This window comes from Pelodiscus sinensis, chromosome 10 (genome assembly GCF_052426305.1).
Source record: "Pelodiscus sinensis isolate ZL-2025 chromosome 10, ASM5242630v1, whole genome shotgun sequence".
Lineage (NCBI taxonomy): Eukaryota > Metazoa > Chordata > Testudines > Trionychidae > Pelodiscus > Pelodiscus sinensis.
Window position 1 is genome coordinate 6,709,904 of NC_143061.1, and position 16,515 is coordinate 6,726,418.

Here is a 16,515-nt window from a genome sequence, read left to right on the forward strand (position 1 = left end):
TTGAAGAGTCAGAAAACCAGTGTGGGAGAGACCCGGCCCCACCAGGCCGCTGGGCGGACTCCTAAACTGGTGGATTTCAGGGTGACTCCATGGGTGAAGAAGCCCCGCCCCACCCCTTCTACCTGAGGCCCGCCCCTGGAGCCAAGCCCCGCCCACCGCGCCGGATCCTTCCTGGCCCCCTGGAGGGCCGGGATAGGTGTCCAGCTGGGGTGTGTAAGCAATCACCGGCCACCCATGGGTGACTCTCGGAGGCCCTGGGAACCCTTCCCTGATGGGGTGGCACAGCCAGGCCAGGCCGGCTTGCATGGGAAGGGCTCATCCGCTCTGAGGCAGTGTCCTGCCTGGGGCAGAGGGATTGGCTCTGGGGCCTGGCAGTGCCCGGTTATGGCTCGTTTGCCCCCCGGCTGCTGCCTTAACCCCCAGGCTGCAGGGTATCCCTATGGCACGGGCCCTGCCGCAGCCGGCAGACCCAGCCCTGGCAGACTCCCACTGCTGGCACGCAGGGCCGGGTCCCAGAGCCGCTCGCAGCCACAGCCGCCCGGCCAGGAGCATTTCATTGTGGCTTGGCCGCCACCCGAGCCATCGATCAGCGGGACGCCGCCTGCCCGGGGCTTACAAGACAGCGGCCCATAAAGCTCCCGGCCCCGCGGCAGCCAACTGGCCGAAACTCAGCAAGGAAGGAACCGGGGGAAGGAGCCGCTTGCTGACACGTTACAAGGATACAAACGGCCCGGCCTCTAATTGGATTTTAACAAGAGCCTGAGAGCAGGTGGGAGATAAATTAGCCCAGATCTGAAACCTCAGTGTAGCTGGCAATTAAGAGCTAATTATCTGGAAATTGATCCCCTTGTGCAGAGTGGCCCACGGACCAGCCAGGGGCGACTGGCAAAGAGGACATGGGGGGCCACCGGCCACATGACCCCCCCACCTAGGAAAGGGCCGGGACAACCCCCCTTCACCCCAGGCCTGCCTCTCCCTGCCCCTGCTCTGCCCACATGGCCTGGTGGACTAGCAGGGCTGCGGGCTGGTAGCAGGGGGCTGACCCCCCACTCACCAGCAGTGGCAGGGGAAGCAGAGCACCGTGGCCCTAGCTCGCTGGGGCTGCGTTGCTCCACTTTCCCCTGCGGTGGCAGCCAGAGAGTGGGGGGGGCAGACCCCTGCTGTGGGCATTAGGCCACCCCCCCCGCTAGCCCCGAAGACCCAGAGGCTCTGGCCCCACCAGCGGATGGCCGCACCCTCGCCCCTCCTGCCACAGTATTTGAGGGGGCACGTGCTCCTCATCCCCCCCCCCCCCCGGCGGCTTGCAACACAACAGCTGGGGAATCCCAGCCCAGCCCACTGCCATGGGTGGTGGGCGAAGGTAGGGGTGGGGGAGGCGAGCTCCTAACCCCGCCCCCAGCCTCACCCCCGACAGGAGCCAAGCTGCCCCACCCCCCCAGCGCTACGGGGAGGTGGGGGTGCAGGCCCCGGCCCGGAGGAGGGCGGGCGCCAGGGACAGTAACGCTCCGCCCCAGTACACTGACCGTGGGCACTCTGGGGCGGAGAGTGGGCGGGGCCAGGTTGGCAGCTTGGGAAGCCCCTCCCCCAGGCTCCCTGCCCACTGCCCTGGCTGCGATCCAAGGGCGAGCGGGGCCCAGGGCTGCCTGCCTTGCAGAGGGTCAAATCCTAGTCTCAGAGGCCCGCCCCCCCCAGGCTGCACAGCCCCATGGCCGGGGAGCTGGCCCCAGACCCTGGCAATCCAAGTCCTGCCCTTGGCGGAGGGACAGGAGGCCCCCCGGCACCTCTCCCTAGGGCTGGCTGTGCCCCAAGTCCTCATGCCCGGCCCCATTCCCTCCTCCCCAGAGCCTAGCTAGCCTGCCAGGTAGCACTGCTGGGCAAAGAGGGTGCAGCCTGCCAGCAGGGGGCGCTGGGGAGGTGCCCCCTGCCAGGCAGCCCCCAAATGTGTAGGATGTGGGACGAGCTGTAGAACGAATGGGCCAATCTGAATGAGAAGGGGATTGTTGTTTTTGTAGGTCCTACCTAAACAGCAGCGCCTGCAGGCTTGGTCTCAAGGCTGACAGGGCCAAGTGTGACCCCCGCCCTCCCCTGCCACATGCCAGCCCATCTCCCCAGTACGACGGGCAAGACAACCCACATCTGGAGGTGCCACGCCCAGTGCAGGAGTCCTCACACAGTGAAGTGCCCCCCTGTAACCACTAGGGGGCAGCCCCCATGCCGACCCAGAGCTTGGTGGAGCGAGGGTCCCAGCTGCCCCGCCTTGAGGGAGAGGCGCTCTCCAACAGGGGGCAGCCCCCATCCTGAGGAGCCACGGGACTTACAGCAGGGCTGAGTCAGGCCTATTATCCCCAGTGACCGCAGGGGGAAACTGAGGCAGGGCCACGCGAGGGGGGTGGGCACCAGAAGTGAATCACAGCTCCTGGGCTCCCAGCTCCCCAGCACGTGCTCGCTCCTGACAAAGTCTGGTCAGGCCCCCGCCGTGCTGGCCCATTTGCCCCGGCTCTCAGCAGCGAGCAGGCTGGAGCTGTTCCCGGGGGAGGCTGGGGAGGGCAGTGGGGACCGCCCTAAAGCAGCCAGGAGGCCCTGAGGGGCAGGATAGAAGAGCCTGAGACCCCCTCCCCCAATGCCATCCAGCAGGCTGGACGTCACTGCCCTGGATCTCGCGGGTGGAGCCGTCCCTCGGTGCAGCCCCTGGCACCTGCCTTCTGCTGAGCCACCCTGCCCCGGGGCCCTGACAGTGCTCAGCCAGCGACCCCCACGGCCCAGAGCTGGGATGCCGGGTTCCCACTGCCCATCCCTGAGTGGCAGCGCTGCGCTGGCCCGGCCCACCCCTGAGCGATGGCCGTGCATTAAGAGATTAGCCGCTGACAGCTATAACTCTCCTGGCCCTGCCAGCCGCCTGCCACCGGCCCGATTTATGGCACCACTTCGCAGAGAGGAAAATTAACAGCTGAGCCCAGGGCGTGCTCCAGGCAGCCTCAGGCCCCCGCCCGGGACGGGGAGCTGAGTGGGACCTGGTGGGAGCCGACAGGTAGGGGCTGGCTAAGGAGGCCCAGGGGCTGCCTGTGCCGGGGCAGGAGCCGGGCCGTGGGAGCTCTGTGGCACTGCAGCCCCTCGGCAGAGGGCAGGGGGCCGTGCTCGGGGGGCCTCGGGCGGGGGCTGCGGCGGGGGCGACGTACCTGTCGCAGGTGCAGCACATCGCCACGGCCATCAGATTGTAGATGACGTAGGTGAAGACCACGGCGGCGATGGTGCCTCTGGGGATGGAGTAGCTGGGGCGTTTCAGATCCCCTGCGGGGGCAGGCGAGGGGAGGCCGTCAGGGGGAGGCCCACGGTGCCGCTGCTCCCCTGCTGCGACCGGGGCCCCCCCAGACCCTCCGCCCAGCCCTTGCCCCCCCTTCCTCACCCGACATGTTGGAGCCGGCCATGATGCCGGTGCAGCCGTTGAACATGACGGCGAAGACGATGCTGAAGCTCATCATGCGCCCCGTGGTGTAGTCCACGCCGTAGGCGGCTGCCAGGGCAGAGGGGAGAGGTGAGGGAAGGCCCAGCAGCCCCCAGGCGCCACGCCCTCAGCGCAGCCCCCCCAGCTCGAGGGCTCTGGCCGGCTGCCTTGAGGGCGCCTGGCCGGGCGTGGCCAAAGTCAGCCCGGCGGCCAGGGCTCTTCCAGGCAACCGGCACAGGCCCCTGCTGGGGGGTGGGCGGTGGATGGGCAAGGAGAGTCCAGGACTGGGTTGGGCGGGCCGGAGGGTGGGTGCTGGGTGGGCAGGGAGATTCCAGGGCTGGGTTGGGCGGGCCAGGGGGTGGGTGCTGGGTGGGCAGGGAGAGTCCAGGGCTGGGTTGGGCAGGCCGGAGGGTGAATGCTGGGTGGGGAGGGAGAGTCCAGGGCTGGGTTGGGCAGGCCGGAGGGTGGATGCTGGGTGGGGAGGGAGAGTCCAGGGCTGGGTTGGGCAGGCCGGAGGGTGGATGCTGGGTGGGGAGGGAGAGTCCAGGGCTGGGTTGGGCGGGCCGGGGGATGGGTGCTGGGTGGATGGGGAGATTCCAGGGCTGGGTTGGGCAGGCCGGGAGGTGGGTGCTGGGTGGGCAGGGAGATTCCGGGGCTGGGTTGGGCAGGCCGGGGGGTGGGTGCTGGGTGGGTGGGGAGATTCCAGGGCTGGGTTGGGCAGGCCGGAGGGTGGATGCTGGGTGGGGAGGGAGATTCCAGGGCTGGGTTGGGCGGGCCGGAGGGTGGGTGCTGGGTGGGTGGGGAGAGTCCAGGGCTGGGTTGGGCGGGCCGGGGGGTGGGTGCTGGGTGGGTGGGGAGATTCCAGGGCTGGGTTGGGCGGGCCGGGGGGTGGGTGCTGGGTGGGTGGGGAGATTCCAGGGCTGGGTTGGGCAGGCCGGGAGGTGGGTGCTGGGTGGGTGGGGAGATTCCAGGGCTGGGTTGGGCGGGCCGGAGGGTGGGTGCTGGGTGGGTGGGGAGATTCCAGGGCTGGGTTGGGCGGGCCGGAGGGTGGGTGCTGGGTGGGTGGGGAGATTCCAGGGCTGGGTTGGGCGGGCCGGAGGGTGGGTGCTGGGTGGGTGGGGAGATTCCAGGGCTGGGTTGGGCGGGCCGGAGGGTGGGTGCTGGGTGGGTGGGGAGATTCCAGGGCTGGGTTGGGCAGGCCGGGGGGTGGGTGCTGGGTGGGTGGGGAGAGTCCAGGGCTGGGTTGGGTGGGCCGGGAGGTGGGTGCTGGGTGGGCGGGGAGAGTCCAGGGCTGGGTTGGGTGGGCCGGGAGGTGGGTAGATTCCAGGGCTGGCTTTGGTGGGGAGTGACCAAGCTGGCTGAGTGTGACGTGGGGGGGACTGTCTGTTCTATAACCCGGTGTCCCTCTGCGCTGTGATGTGATTCCCACTGACTCACCCACATGTGAATTAGCCCAGACACTTAGGCCCAGCCTGACCAGGTAAGAGGCTCTCCCCCCCCCCCCCAGAGTCAAAGGGAGGGAGGTGGAGACCAACACCTGGTTGGGGGCAGGGTCGGAGAGCGATGCAGTTGCTGCCTGGGAAACATGAAGGAAACAGCCTGAGCTGAGGGGTTGGGGGGGCAATGGACCCCCTGATCCACGGGTCTGAGACATCCCGGCCCTGACTCCTAAAACCACATCGCGACTGTGCTGTGCTGTATCCCGGAGAAGCACTAAACCCCCTGGCTGAGTCCACACTGGCATGATTTTCCGGAAATGCTTTTAATGGAAAAGTTTCCGTTAAAAGCATTTTCGGAACAGAGCGTCTAGATTGGCAGGACGCTCCTCCACAAAAGCCCTTTTTGCGGAAAAGCGTCCGTGCCAATCGAGACGCGCTTTTGCGCAAAAAAGCCCCGATTGCCATTTTCTCCATTGGGGCTTTTTTGCGGAAAACAAATCTGAGCTGTCTACACTGGCCCTTTTGCGCAAAAGCTTTGCACAAAAGGGACTTTTGCCTGAACGGGAGCAGCATGGTATTTCTGCAAAAAGCACTGATTTCTCACAGTAGGAAGTCAGTGCTTTTGCGGAAATTCAAGCGGCCAGTGTAGACAGCTGGCAAGTTTCTCCGGAAAAGCGGCTGATTTTGCAGAAAAACTGGCCAGTCTAGACACAGCCCCTCTGTTCTACTGGCTGGCGGAGTCTGTTCTTGCTGCTACGGGGCTGCAGGATCAACGGGATCCCCGACTTGCCGTCACGCTGAGCGAGGGCCTTGCGGGCAGGGTTGGGTGCGTGGGGGGACAGGAGCTGAGCCAGGTCGCGCTGGCTGAGCGAGGGCCTTGCGGGCAGGGCCGGGTGGGGGCGGGCAGGGGCGGGTCGCGCTGGCTGAGCGAGGGCCTTGCGGGCAGGGCCGGGTGGGGGTGGGCAGGGGCGGGTCGCGCTGGCTGAGCGAGGGCCTTGCGGGCAGGACCGGGTGGGGGCGGGCAGGGGCGGGTCGCGCTGGCTGAGCGAGGGCCTTGCGGGCAGGGTCGGGTGGGGGCGGGCAGGGGCGGGTCGCGCTGGCTGAGCGAGGGCCTTGCGGGCAGGGGCGGGTGGGGGCGGGCAGGGGCGGGTCGCGCTGGCTGAGCGAGGGCCTTGCGGGCAGGACCGGGTGGGGGCGGGCAGGGGCGGGTCGCGCTGGCTGAGCGAGGGCCTTGCGGGCAGGGTCGGGTGGGGGCGGGCAGGGTCGGGTCGCGCTGGCTGAGCAAGGGCCTTGCGGGCAGGGTCGGGTGGGGGCGGGCAGGGTCGGGTCGCGCTGGCTGAGCGAGGGCCTTGCGGGCAGGACCGGGTGGGGGCGGGCAGGGGCGGGTCGCGCTGGCTGAGCGAGGGCCTTGCGGGCAGGGGCGGGTGGGGGCGGGCAGGGGCGGGTCGTGCTGGCTGAGCGAGGGCCTTGCGGGCAGGGGCGGGTGGGGGCGGGCAGGGGCGGGTCGCGCTGGCTGAGCGAGGGCCTTGCGGGCAGGGGCGGGTCGCGCTGGCTGAGCGAGGGCCTTGCGGGCAGGGCCGGGTGGGGGGCGGGCAGGGGCGGGCAGGGGCGGGTCGCGCTGGCTGAGCGAGGGCCTTGCGGGCAGGGCCGGGTGGGGGCGGGCAGGGGCGGGTCGCGCTGGCTGAGCGAGGGCCTTGCGGGCAGGACCGGGTGGGGGCGGGCAGGGGCGGGTCGCCCTGGCTGAGCGAGGGCCTTGCGGGCAGGGCCGGGTGGGGGCGGGCAGGGGCGGGTCGCGCTGGCTGAGCGAGGGCCTTGCGGGCAGGGGCGGGTGGGGGCGGGCAGGGGCGGGTCGCGCTGGCTGAGCGAGGGCCTTGCGGGCAGGGCCAGGTGGGGGCGGGCAGGGGCAGGTCGTGCTGGCTGAGCGAGGGCCTTGCGGGCAGGGCCGGGTGGGGGCGGGCAGGGGCGGGTCGCGCTGGCTGAGCGAGGGCCTTGCGGGCAGGGCCAGGTGGGGGCGGGCAGGGGCAGGTCGTGCTGGCTGAGCGAGGGCCTTGCGGGCAGGACCGGGTGGGGGCGGGCAGGGGCAGGTCGTGCTGGCTGAGCGAGGGCCTTGCGGGCAGGGCCGGGTGGGGGCGGGCAGGGGCGGGTCGCGCTGGCCGAGCGAGGGCCTTGCGGGCAGGACCGGGTGGGGGCGGCCGAGCCCAGCGGGCCGAGCGAGGGGCTGCTGGGCTGGGGCAGGGCGGCCGGTGCCCACCTGGCAGGTTGGCCCGCAGGGTGGCGAGCCGGAAGCCGGTGAAGGAGCCGTTGAGGGGCAGCGAGCTGTTGGCCTGCGGCAGGGGCACCACCTTGGGGGACACGGCGAAGAAGCTGACGAAGACGGTGGCCAGCACCACCATGACGACGAGGAAGATGAGGAAGGTGGCCTTGGCGTAGATGGAGGCCCCCACCAGGCAGACCAGCAGGCAGGCCAGCAGCAGGGCCGTGCCGTACAGCAGCTCGTACCAGTAGCTGCGGGGCAGGACCTGGAGGCTGCTGCTCGGGCTGTGACCTGCCGGGAGACGGGGAGGGTTACGGGGCCCCAGCACAGGTGGCAGGGGATGGCTCCCCCCGTACCTCTGCCTGGGAGCAGCAGCGCTGGTCTCTGCAGGGGCTGCCCAGGGGCCTTCCTGCGCCTCCATGGGCAACACGAGGGGCAGCTGGCGCAGGAGGGCCGTGGGGAGGGCACAGAGGCCTGTGTGGCTGACAAGGGTTTGGCCACCCCACCTCTGCTGTGCCTGGCTCCCCGTCACAGCCATGGACAGAACCCTGCAGCAGGCAAGCCCTCCTTGTAACAGAGGGGGAAACTGAGGCACAGAGCCAGGAAGGGCTTCCCAAAATCAGGCAGAGAGCCAGTGATGGAGCCAGGCAAGGACCCAGGTGTCTGAGGCCGCTGCTCTCACTGCACGGGCAAGGTTTCCTCCCTCCTGGAACCAGGGAGGGTCACGGGCAGTCTCTGGGGTCTAAGAGCAGCCAAGCCAGTGGCCCTGCCCTGCTCTCCAGCTATGCAGGGAGCTGCAGCCCAGGGCAAGGAGGGCATCTCCAGGCCCATGAACATCAGGGGGAGCCCCAAGTCCAGCCCTGAGGGGTCACTGCCTCCAGCCTTCCCTCCTTCCCCCCCAAGCAGTGGCACGACAGGGGGGCTGGAGGACGGGCGAGAGGGGCCGCCCTGGGGCAGGGCAGACGGTGCAGGAAGGAGGGACCGGGCAGCCGAGCCGGGCTGTGGCAGGTAAGGGATGGAGCCGGACGCCTCTTACCTAGCGGCACCCCAAAGATGTCCACAATGGCCTCCACCAGCCCCAGGATGTACAGGGCGCTGCCACAGACGTTGGCCAGGAAGAACATGATCCCGATGCTGCCCCCGAACTCAGGGCCGAGCGCGCGGCTGATCATGTCTGTGCTGGGGTCAAGGAACACCAGGGTCTCGGGGGGGGGGGGGGTTACCTACAAGCCCTGTGCTCTTGGGGAGCCAGGGAGTGACATTCATGGAAAACCATCCCCCCTTCCCCTAGGTCTCTGCTAGAATCAGACAAAGCAAAAGGCTGGGGAAGACACACCTAAACTAATTAAGGAAACACCCCAGCCTCATCTGCATTGAGGACAGAACTCATCAGCATACAGAATGGAGAGCAGCTCTTCCAAGGAAGGAACCGCAGTGAACTATGGGATACCGAAAAGCAGAGCAGCACTGCCTGATGGGAAATCCCTGCTCCAGATGCTAATGAACCCAGGCCTGCTCACACCCAAATGAGTCATTATCAGACCAATTCTAATAACGATCCTATTGACGTCCAAACTACTCAAACTGCCTAGTTGCATTGTGAGCTCCTTCAAGGAACATCCCCCAGAACCAGGGGTGATCAGTCTCTATTGTCTCGCCTCTTTCTCTTTGAACTATTGTCCTAGCCCTATAAAAACTCCTCTCCGTGCCCTAAGAAACACTGTTCCGATACCTGGATTTAAACTGCATCAGTTCCATTGAGACGTCTTCATCTCCTGTCTGATCGTGCGGGGGGCTCTGTTCTGCTTGTCTCCAGCCCTCTGGACCCCCGGCTCCCATCATCATCTGGGAACCCCGATCACTGCAAGCTCCATGGAGTGGTGAGGTCTCTGTGTCTCTCTCGCTCTCTCCCCCCCACCAACTACCTATTTCTAAGCCTAGCGTCCTGACTCCGCCCCATGTAAACTGTGATATGGTTAGCTAGCCCTAACATTTGTAATCAGGTCCAATTTGGATTTCATATTGTAACTGTTCTGTGTGTTTGGCTCCCTATCATATACAGCCGCTCCCCGAGTTCCAAACAAGTTACGGACCAACACTTGGTCCATAACTTGAAGTGTTCGTCACTCGGATCCCATAGAGTTACATGGCGACCGCGCTGTTCGTAAGCGCGGATCGCCGTTCGTAGCTCGGATCCGCATTTACGACCACTTTGGTCGTAAGTGCGGATGGTCGTAAGTGGAGGTGGTCGTGACTCGGGGAGCGGCTGTAAATAGTAGCCCGATGTCTGTGACTCTAACGCTGAAACGCTGGCTGTTCCCTCTGGGCGGCGCGGTTGCCTCCCGCCGTGGCGCTCGGCTGACTTCTGCGCCACTCAGCCGGGCCGCCAAGCGGGAGTAAGCGGCGCAAGCGGCCGTTTGGGCTCCACGCTCCCCGTGGGCGGCGGCCCAGCTGAGTGGTGCAGAAGTCAGCTAAGCGCCACGGCGGGAGGCAACAGCGCTGCCCAGAGGGAACAGGCAGGGGTGGGGCCTGGACAAGCATGCGCGCCCGCCGACAACCTGGGCCGGCCCCGCCCCCGGCGCATGGGAGGGGCCAGCCCCAGGCGCACGACACGCACCGGCACCGGGTGCGCGGTGCTCAGGTGGCCTCAGCTCCAGGGCACATGTGGGCACTTGAGCGGTGCCGGTGCCGGCCCCAGGCACGTGGCTCAGGCGCCGGCCCCAGGCCCACGGCGCTCGGGCGGCCCCAGCCCCGGCCCTGGGGCACATGCTGGCGCCGGGTGCAAGGGCATCCCTGTCCCCTGGCGTGCCCCAGGACGCGTGGCCCCGCCCCCGGGCGCCCGGCGCATGAGTGGCCCCACCCCCGGGCGCCTCTAAAGGTTGGGGACCACTGCTATATATAATAAATCACTTTCATTGTTAAGCTGGTTGCTTCTCTCTTTTTCTTTCTCTTTCACTCACTCTTCCTCAAGGGGGGTTGTTTTGGCTTCCCCATTTGCTCTGCAACAACACTTCTTGTACCCACACTAAAGATCCCTGCAGTGCCCAAAGTCCTGTGGGGTTTGCTCGTCGTGTGGTTGACCAGTGAATGACTGTGGGGTGAAAGTGGGGATGCGGGTGCTGAACCTGGGGGCTTATGAGGATGGCAGCTTAACGTGCTGTTTAATCCAGCCCACGGAGCCCAAAGGCAGATGAGGGTGCAGGGGGGCATTGCTGTGAACCCAGCCAGCTGAGTCCAGGGACATATGAGGGGTCAGCGTGTGAGTGCTGAGTACCCAGCCCTCTCAGACGCGCGCTGTTAGTGGGGGTGAGTGTCTGGGAGTGTCGCTAAGGCGGGAAGAACCCGTCCTGAGGAACCGAGATCCTGCAGGAGAGCTCCAGTGGGAGGGGGACTTGGCAGCAGGGAGAATTCAGCTCCATAGGAGAGCACAAGCAGCACGAGCACAAGCGGCTAGAACTGATAACCTTCCCCAGTCCCGTGAGAGTGACCCTAAGCAATGAGCATACCCCAGAGCAGTGGGCAGATCAGCAGCTCCTGCCCTCCCCCGGGGCCTGTGGAAGCTGGTGGCTGTGCAGGGCAAGCGCTGGTTCCAGGCCAGCATGCCCTGACTCTACAGCAGGCGCAGGGGATGGGGGGGGGGGGGGCAGGTCTAGCAGAAGCACTGGGAATGGCCCAGCCACAGCGCCCTGGCCCGGCTCCCAAGTGGCTGCGGGAGCCTGTTGCCCTCAGCTTCCCTTTTTAAGGCAGTTCCAGTTAAGGCTGGCGGGGATTCCCCCCTGCCCCCTTGCTGGAGCCATGGGGTCATCTGAGGCCGCAGGCCAGCTGGGAAGGGGGGTGGGTGCAGTGAAAAGCCAAGCCTGGCAAACGGGCACCGCTGACCCCTTTCCGGGGCACCAGCTGCTGCCCACAGGGCCCAGGCAGTGGGGATGGGGGGCAGAGCCCCCCAACACCCTCCCATCGCATGCCAGGGGAGCAGCACACAGCCGCCTGGCTGGGCTGGCAAGAGGGGATGGGGGTCAGGGAAGGATACAGTAGGCGCCGCCGGCGTCCAGCGCCCCGTTGGTGGAGATGGCGCACACCGAGAGCACCGTCATGCCGATGATGACGTAGGCCACCACGAACATGCCCAGCGCCTCGTACAAGCCGGCCTGGCCCACCACGAACCCTGCCGCAGAGGGGGGGGAAGGGGGAAGGTGAGCCTGGCACGGAGCCCCCACCTCCCGCTGGCCAACTGCTCCTGGTGGCACGGGTGGGGACACAGCCAGGAGTCCTGGGCAGCCCGGGGGGAAGGGGTCCATCCCCTGCCACCCCCCCAAAATCCTGCTCCCCATCTGGAAGAACAGCTGCCTTGCTACAGACCAGAGAGGGGCGGGGACAGGGGGCTGCAGCTGGCCCCTGGAACAGCACAGGACAGGGGGACAGGGCGGGGGGGGGGGTCCCCTCTCTGGCCCGCTGTAGCAAAGAGCCATTAAGGAGCTGGCTGAAAGGGATCCGGATGGGAGCCAGATCTCGGCCTGGCCCTGCCGGGAGAGCACAGGGCTGAGGGGGACCAGCAGGGAACCCGTTACGGCCCGGGATCTCATCTGCACCTTCGGTTCCCGGTGCCAAGCTCGGGCCTACGCTGCTCCCAGCCGGCAGACACGCCCGGCGGCCCCTGCCAAGCCCGGCTCAGCTGCGCCGCTCAGCGGAAAGGCTCCCCGGGCGGGGCTGGAGCCCCGGGCTCAGCCGCAGAGGCAGGGAGGCCCGTCAGCCTGGAGGAAGGGCGGGCGTTGGCTTGAAGGGCTCCATGGGACCGCTGGAAAGGCCCTGTGGAGCTGTGACCCAGGGAGCACACGGGCACCCCCAATGCGCTGGAAACAAGGGGCCAGGCCCCAACCAGGAGCGCTCCCCCCCAAACCGGGCCAGGAGCCAGGAGCCACACTGCAAGACCTGCACTGCCGGGGAGCAGGCTCCCTCTCGCAGCCTGGGCTAGTGTAAATCCCGCTGTGACCCCTTTGCACCCAGGGCGAGGCCCGTAGGACCCCCGGGCACCCAGCACAGGGGCTTGGCGCCTCACCCTGACAGCCGCCCCAGCCGGGACAAAGGCAGCAAGGCCCCATGACACGGGCACTGGCCCCCCTCCCCCGGGGACCCAGACCCGGATGGGGAGCGCTCCCGGTGCCGCCATCCCAAGATGCAGTGCGGCAGATAGCCCCGCCAAGTACACTGGCCTCCTTGTCCTGGAGGCTTTGATGCCCAGGCCTTGACGAATGCAACAGGCATGAGCCCTGCTTGCCAGAGGCTAGAGCCGAGGCAAGGCACACGGGCCGGCCTGCACCAGCCAGGGCTACACCCTGCTGAGAGGCTGCCCCGGCGCCCTCCAAAGCCGCAGGATCACGCTTCAAGAGGCAGCCTCTAATCTGGGGGGCTCCCCTTCTGGGTGCCCAGGGCCCGACTGTCGCCAGCGCCCAGCAGCCCTGAAGCCAGTGGGGGGGACTCTGCTGTACGGCTGGGGTAGGCAAGGCCCGGGCGGGGGGGGCGGGGGCGCGGCTGCTGCAAAATCAGCAGCTAGGCTCCTGGCTCCCCAGTCAGCAGCATGAAATTGACCCAGTCCCCCTCCTGAGCAGGGCTTCCCCCAGGGCAGCTGCCTGAAACTGGCTGATTTCACACCATGGGGCCCACTGCAGTCACACTCATGTGGCTTCTCCCACAACACAGGCCAGAAACTAGCATCTCAGGCTCCCCTTCCGCTCCTGCCCAGACCGCAGCAAAGCTTCCTCTTGGGACGCGGAGTTCCCAAGCTGGGCTGTGGTCGCTCCTGGCGGGGAGAGTCTGACACGCACGCCCGGCACAACAGACGAAGGGGCCGACATGCAGGAGCCCCCAGCGCACCCGAGCTGGCAGGGATCCGCGTGAAACCCTCCGCCGTTCCGCGCTGCGGTGGGAGAGGTGAAGGGAGCGGCAGGTGGTCAGCCCGGGGAACTGTCACAGGAAGTTACTCAGGCATGTGCCTGGGTTTTCCTTCCCGTTCCGAACTGGTCACAGGATGAGAACCGGGGATCAAACAGGAAAGCGCCTCGGCCCTGGGGAAGCCCAGAGCGCTGGGATGGGCCCGCCCTGCCGTCACGGGGTGTGCTGGCAGCTCCCGGCAGCCGTACCCCGGCCGGCTTTAATCCCGCTAGCAGGAGTAATACTAGCGGTGACGCCGCGGCTCAGCCCACACCGAACCACACACGGCTCCGGTATCCAAGCTAGCTAAGTTAGCTCCCCCCTCCCGAGACTGCACTGCAGACACGCCCTTAGACACGGAGGGGGGTCCCATCAGAAGCTGGCGAGGTCCTGCCCTGGGGCCCCCGCCAGCAGGAATCTCTCTCAAGGCCCCGCAGCGGAGCCGAGCCCCGGGCAGGCCTGAAGGGAGCCGGGGAGGCTAGTCGGGCAGCTTCTGGGAGATGGCACCGAAGGGCCTGAGCAGCAGAGAGAGGGGACCGATTCGCAGCCCACGTGGAAGGAGCAGGAGTGGGGCAGCAGGGAAGGGCGGGGGCAGGTGGGGCCGGAAGGGGTGAGGAATACGGGAGGCTGGGTTTCAGCCAAGCGGATTTGGGGAGGGGTGCACTGGGGGTGGGTTTTAGCAGGGAGTCTGCACTGGGAGCAGATCTCGCAGGTGACAGGCTGTTTTCTCTAAGGACCAGCCCTGCAACCCCTCCCCCCTCGGCTGGGGTCCCCTGGCCTGGTCCAGGATTGATTCTGCCCTCGGTCGCACCCAGGCAGTCCCATTGCCTTCCACGGCACTGGGCATGGTGGATGGACACCCAGTCTGGGGACTGAATTCACACCGACTTAGGAGCCTGCAGCACTTAAGCGGATGGTGGAACAGACTCCAGACCGGCCTCCCGTTGCACCAAGGACAAGAACCACTCCCAGCAGGAGTCGAGCACCGTTGGGTGGCCCTCTCGTCCCAAGGGATGTGAGGCGGACACTCCTGGGAGGGGATCGCCCCAGGCTGGCAGATCTCTGCCTCGTCAGGGGCATCCCTCGCGCCAACCCCACGTGGTTCGGGGTGACCCACGACGTGTCCACCAGACCACACCAAGCCCGGGAGGGGGGGGGGGCGAGAGAAAATGGCTCAGAGAGGCCAGGGTGGGGCTTCCGCGAAGACGCCAGCTCCTCAGTCAAACATGAAGGGCCGGGAGCAGACGTTCCCAGCAGGGCCCCGACCCCCCGACTTCATGTGAGCCAAGCCCAGCAACCAGAAAGTGCAACAGAAAAGCAGTTTTACTTCCACATTCCCCGGTGAGGGCTGGGAAGGCTCCAGCGGGTGCTGCTGGCTCAGTCGGCCCCCTCCCCCTTTGGCTTTTCTCGGTTCTGGTTTGTATGAGTATGAGGAAGGTGGCACTGGGAGGCGGGGCCTGCGGTGCAAGCCGGCAGCACCTCGCAGGCACCGGCTTCGGGAGCCGTGTCTGTCTGTCTCCAGCAGGTAAACACACCTGGGCCTGCACCCCGGCCAGGAACACAGCCAGGCCAGGGCCGTCCTGTGGCAGGGGGCCAGCATGCACCTAGGCAGGCTGCACCAGGGAGCTCAGCAGAGCCAGGTGGCCCGGGGCAGCTTGCTCGGCCCCCGCTGGCTCTGGGCTTTATCTCCCCAGCTGCCAGCAACGCCGCCAGCCGGCTTGCTCCCCAAACTCTGGGAAAAGACACCTTAGTATTTCTGGGGCCGGGCCTGAGGCAGGGCCTTTCCAGGAACTCTGGACACCGGCTGCTGATTTGGAGGAGGGGTGCCAGACACATGGGGTGCTGCTGGGGCAGGTTTGGGGATGTGGATTGAGGGGCTGGGGCAGAGGCCTGGGTGCTGGGCAGGTGTTGGGGGCTAGGGAGAGAGGCTGCCGCTGGGGAGGTTGACGGGCTGGGGTCAGGGAGGTTAGGGGTAGGGGGCTGGTAATCTGGGGTAAGGGATGGGAAAGCAGTGGGGGTTAGAGGGGGGTCAGGGCTGTGTGGGGAGGAGTTGGGGAGTACTGGGAGTGCGTGAGGGACTGAAAAGGGCTTGCTGGGCAGGTGTGAGGATGCTGGGGGTGGAGCGGGAGCTACAAGGGACCCCAAGGTACCAGCACTAGGGGAGCTGGGTACCAAGAGGTGGCTGGGACGCCAGGAACCCTCCTCACACCTCTAGGAATCAGGTCCCAGGTATAAGAGTAACAGGAGGCAACGGGCACTGGAGAGTGTGGGGGGAGGCGTGTTCCCGGGGTGCCAAGTTAGGGGGCTAAGACTGGCTGGCAGAGTCCGATTTGAGGGTCATGGCTGGCTAGGTCAGGGGACAGAGGGTCCCCGGGGAATAGATTTGGTGTGCCCCTGGGAGTCCTCAGGGATCCCAAGTGGGGGCAGGCTGGGGGTCCCTTGGGGGGGGGACAGTTTGGGGGTCCCTGGGAGCCAGGCTGGCAGTCCCTGGGAGACTGGGCTGGGGGTCCCTGGGGGGCAAGATGGGGGTCCCTGGGGGTGTGTGCTGGGGGTCCCTGGGGAGTCCCTGGGACCTGGGCTGGGAATCCCTGGGGGGGCAAGATGGGGGTCCCTGGGGGTGTGTGCTGGGGTTCCCTGGGGAGTCCCTGGGACCTGGGCTGGGAGTCCCTGGGGGGGGCAAGATGGGGGTCCCTGGGGGGTGTGCTGGGGGTCCCCGGGGAGTCCCCGGGAGCCGGGCTGGGGGTCCCGGGGCGCTGGCTCTGCCCGACTCACCGAGGCGCAGGAACAGCACCACGCTGAACATGGAGAGCAGGGTGGGCACCACCACGCCCAGGAAGGTGCGCAGCTTGCGGGAGCCCCGCGCCGCGCCCGGCCGGGGCTCCTCCACCGAGACGCTGCTGCAGAGGCGGTAGGTGAGCAGGGGGCTGCGCTCCGAGCCCGCCATGGCGCCGCCGCCCGAGCCCAGCGCCTGGCCCGGCCACTTCGGGGAGTCGGGGCGGGCCTGTCCCGGCAGCGCAGCCCCGCCCCTGGCCCCGGCCGGCCGGCAGCACCGCCCCCTGGCCCGGGACAGTCCGGAGTCCGCTGCCGCCCGGGCCTGGCTCCGCGCAACTCTCCGCAGCCCTGCACCCCCGTCCCTGCACCCCCGCACCCCGACACTCCCCGCTGCACCCCCGTCCCTGCACCCCCCCCGTACTCCGACACTCCCCGCTGCACCCCCGTCCCTGCACCCCCCCCGTACTCCGACACTCCCCGCTGCACCCCCGTCCCTGCACCCCCGCACCCCGACACTCCCCGCTGCACCCCGTCCCTGCACCCCCCCCTGTCCCTGCACCCCCCCGTCCCTGCACCCCCCGCACCCCGACACTCCCCGCTGCACCCCGTCCCTGCACCCCCCCGTCCCTGCACCCCCCGCACCCCCCCGCACCCCCCGCACCCCGACACTCCCCGCTGCA

General features: G+C 67.5%; 1 protein-coding gene across 1 annotated transcript in view; it reads right to left on the bottom strand.

Annotated features, from left to right (window-relative positions):
* The window catches only part of LOC112543923 (solute carrier family 12 member 9-like), a 44,831-nt gene extending 28,721 nt beyond the window's left edge, over positions 1-16,110 (bottom strand). The window contains exons 1-6 of the mRNA XM_075938147.2: positions 15,836-16,110; positions 11,166-11,300; positions 8,172-8,309; positions 7,133-7,426; positions 3,404-3,511; positions 3,177-3,288 (exon numbers count right to left, since the gene is read on the bottom strand). Coding sequence (XP_075794262.1) covers positions 3,177-3,288; positions 3,404-3,511; positions 7,133-7,426; positions 8,172-8,309; positions 11,166-11,300; positions 15,836-16,007 — 959 coding nt within the window. The 5' untranslated portion in view covers positions 16,008-16,110. The remainder of the gene's footprint in view (positions 1-3,176; positions 3,289-3,403; positions 3,512-7,132; positions 7,427-8,171; positions 8,310-11,165; positions 11,301-15,835) is intronic.
* Positions 16,111-16,515: the final 405 nt, after the last annotated feature.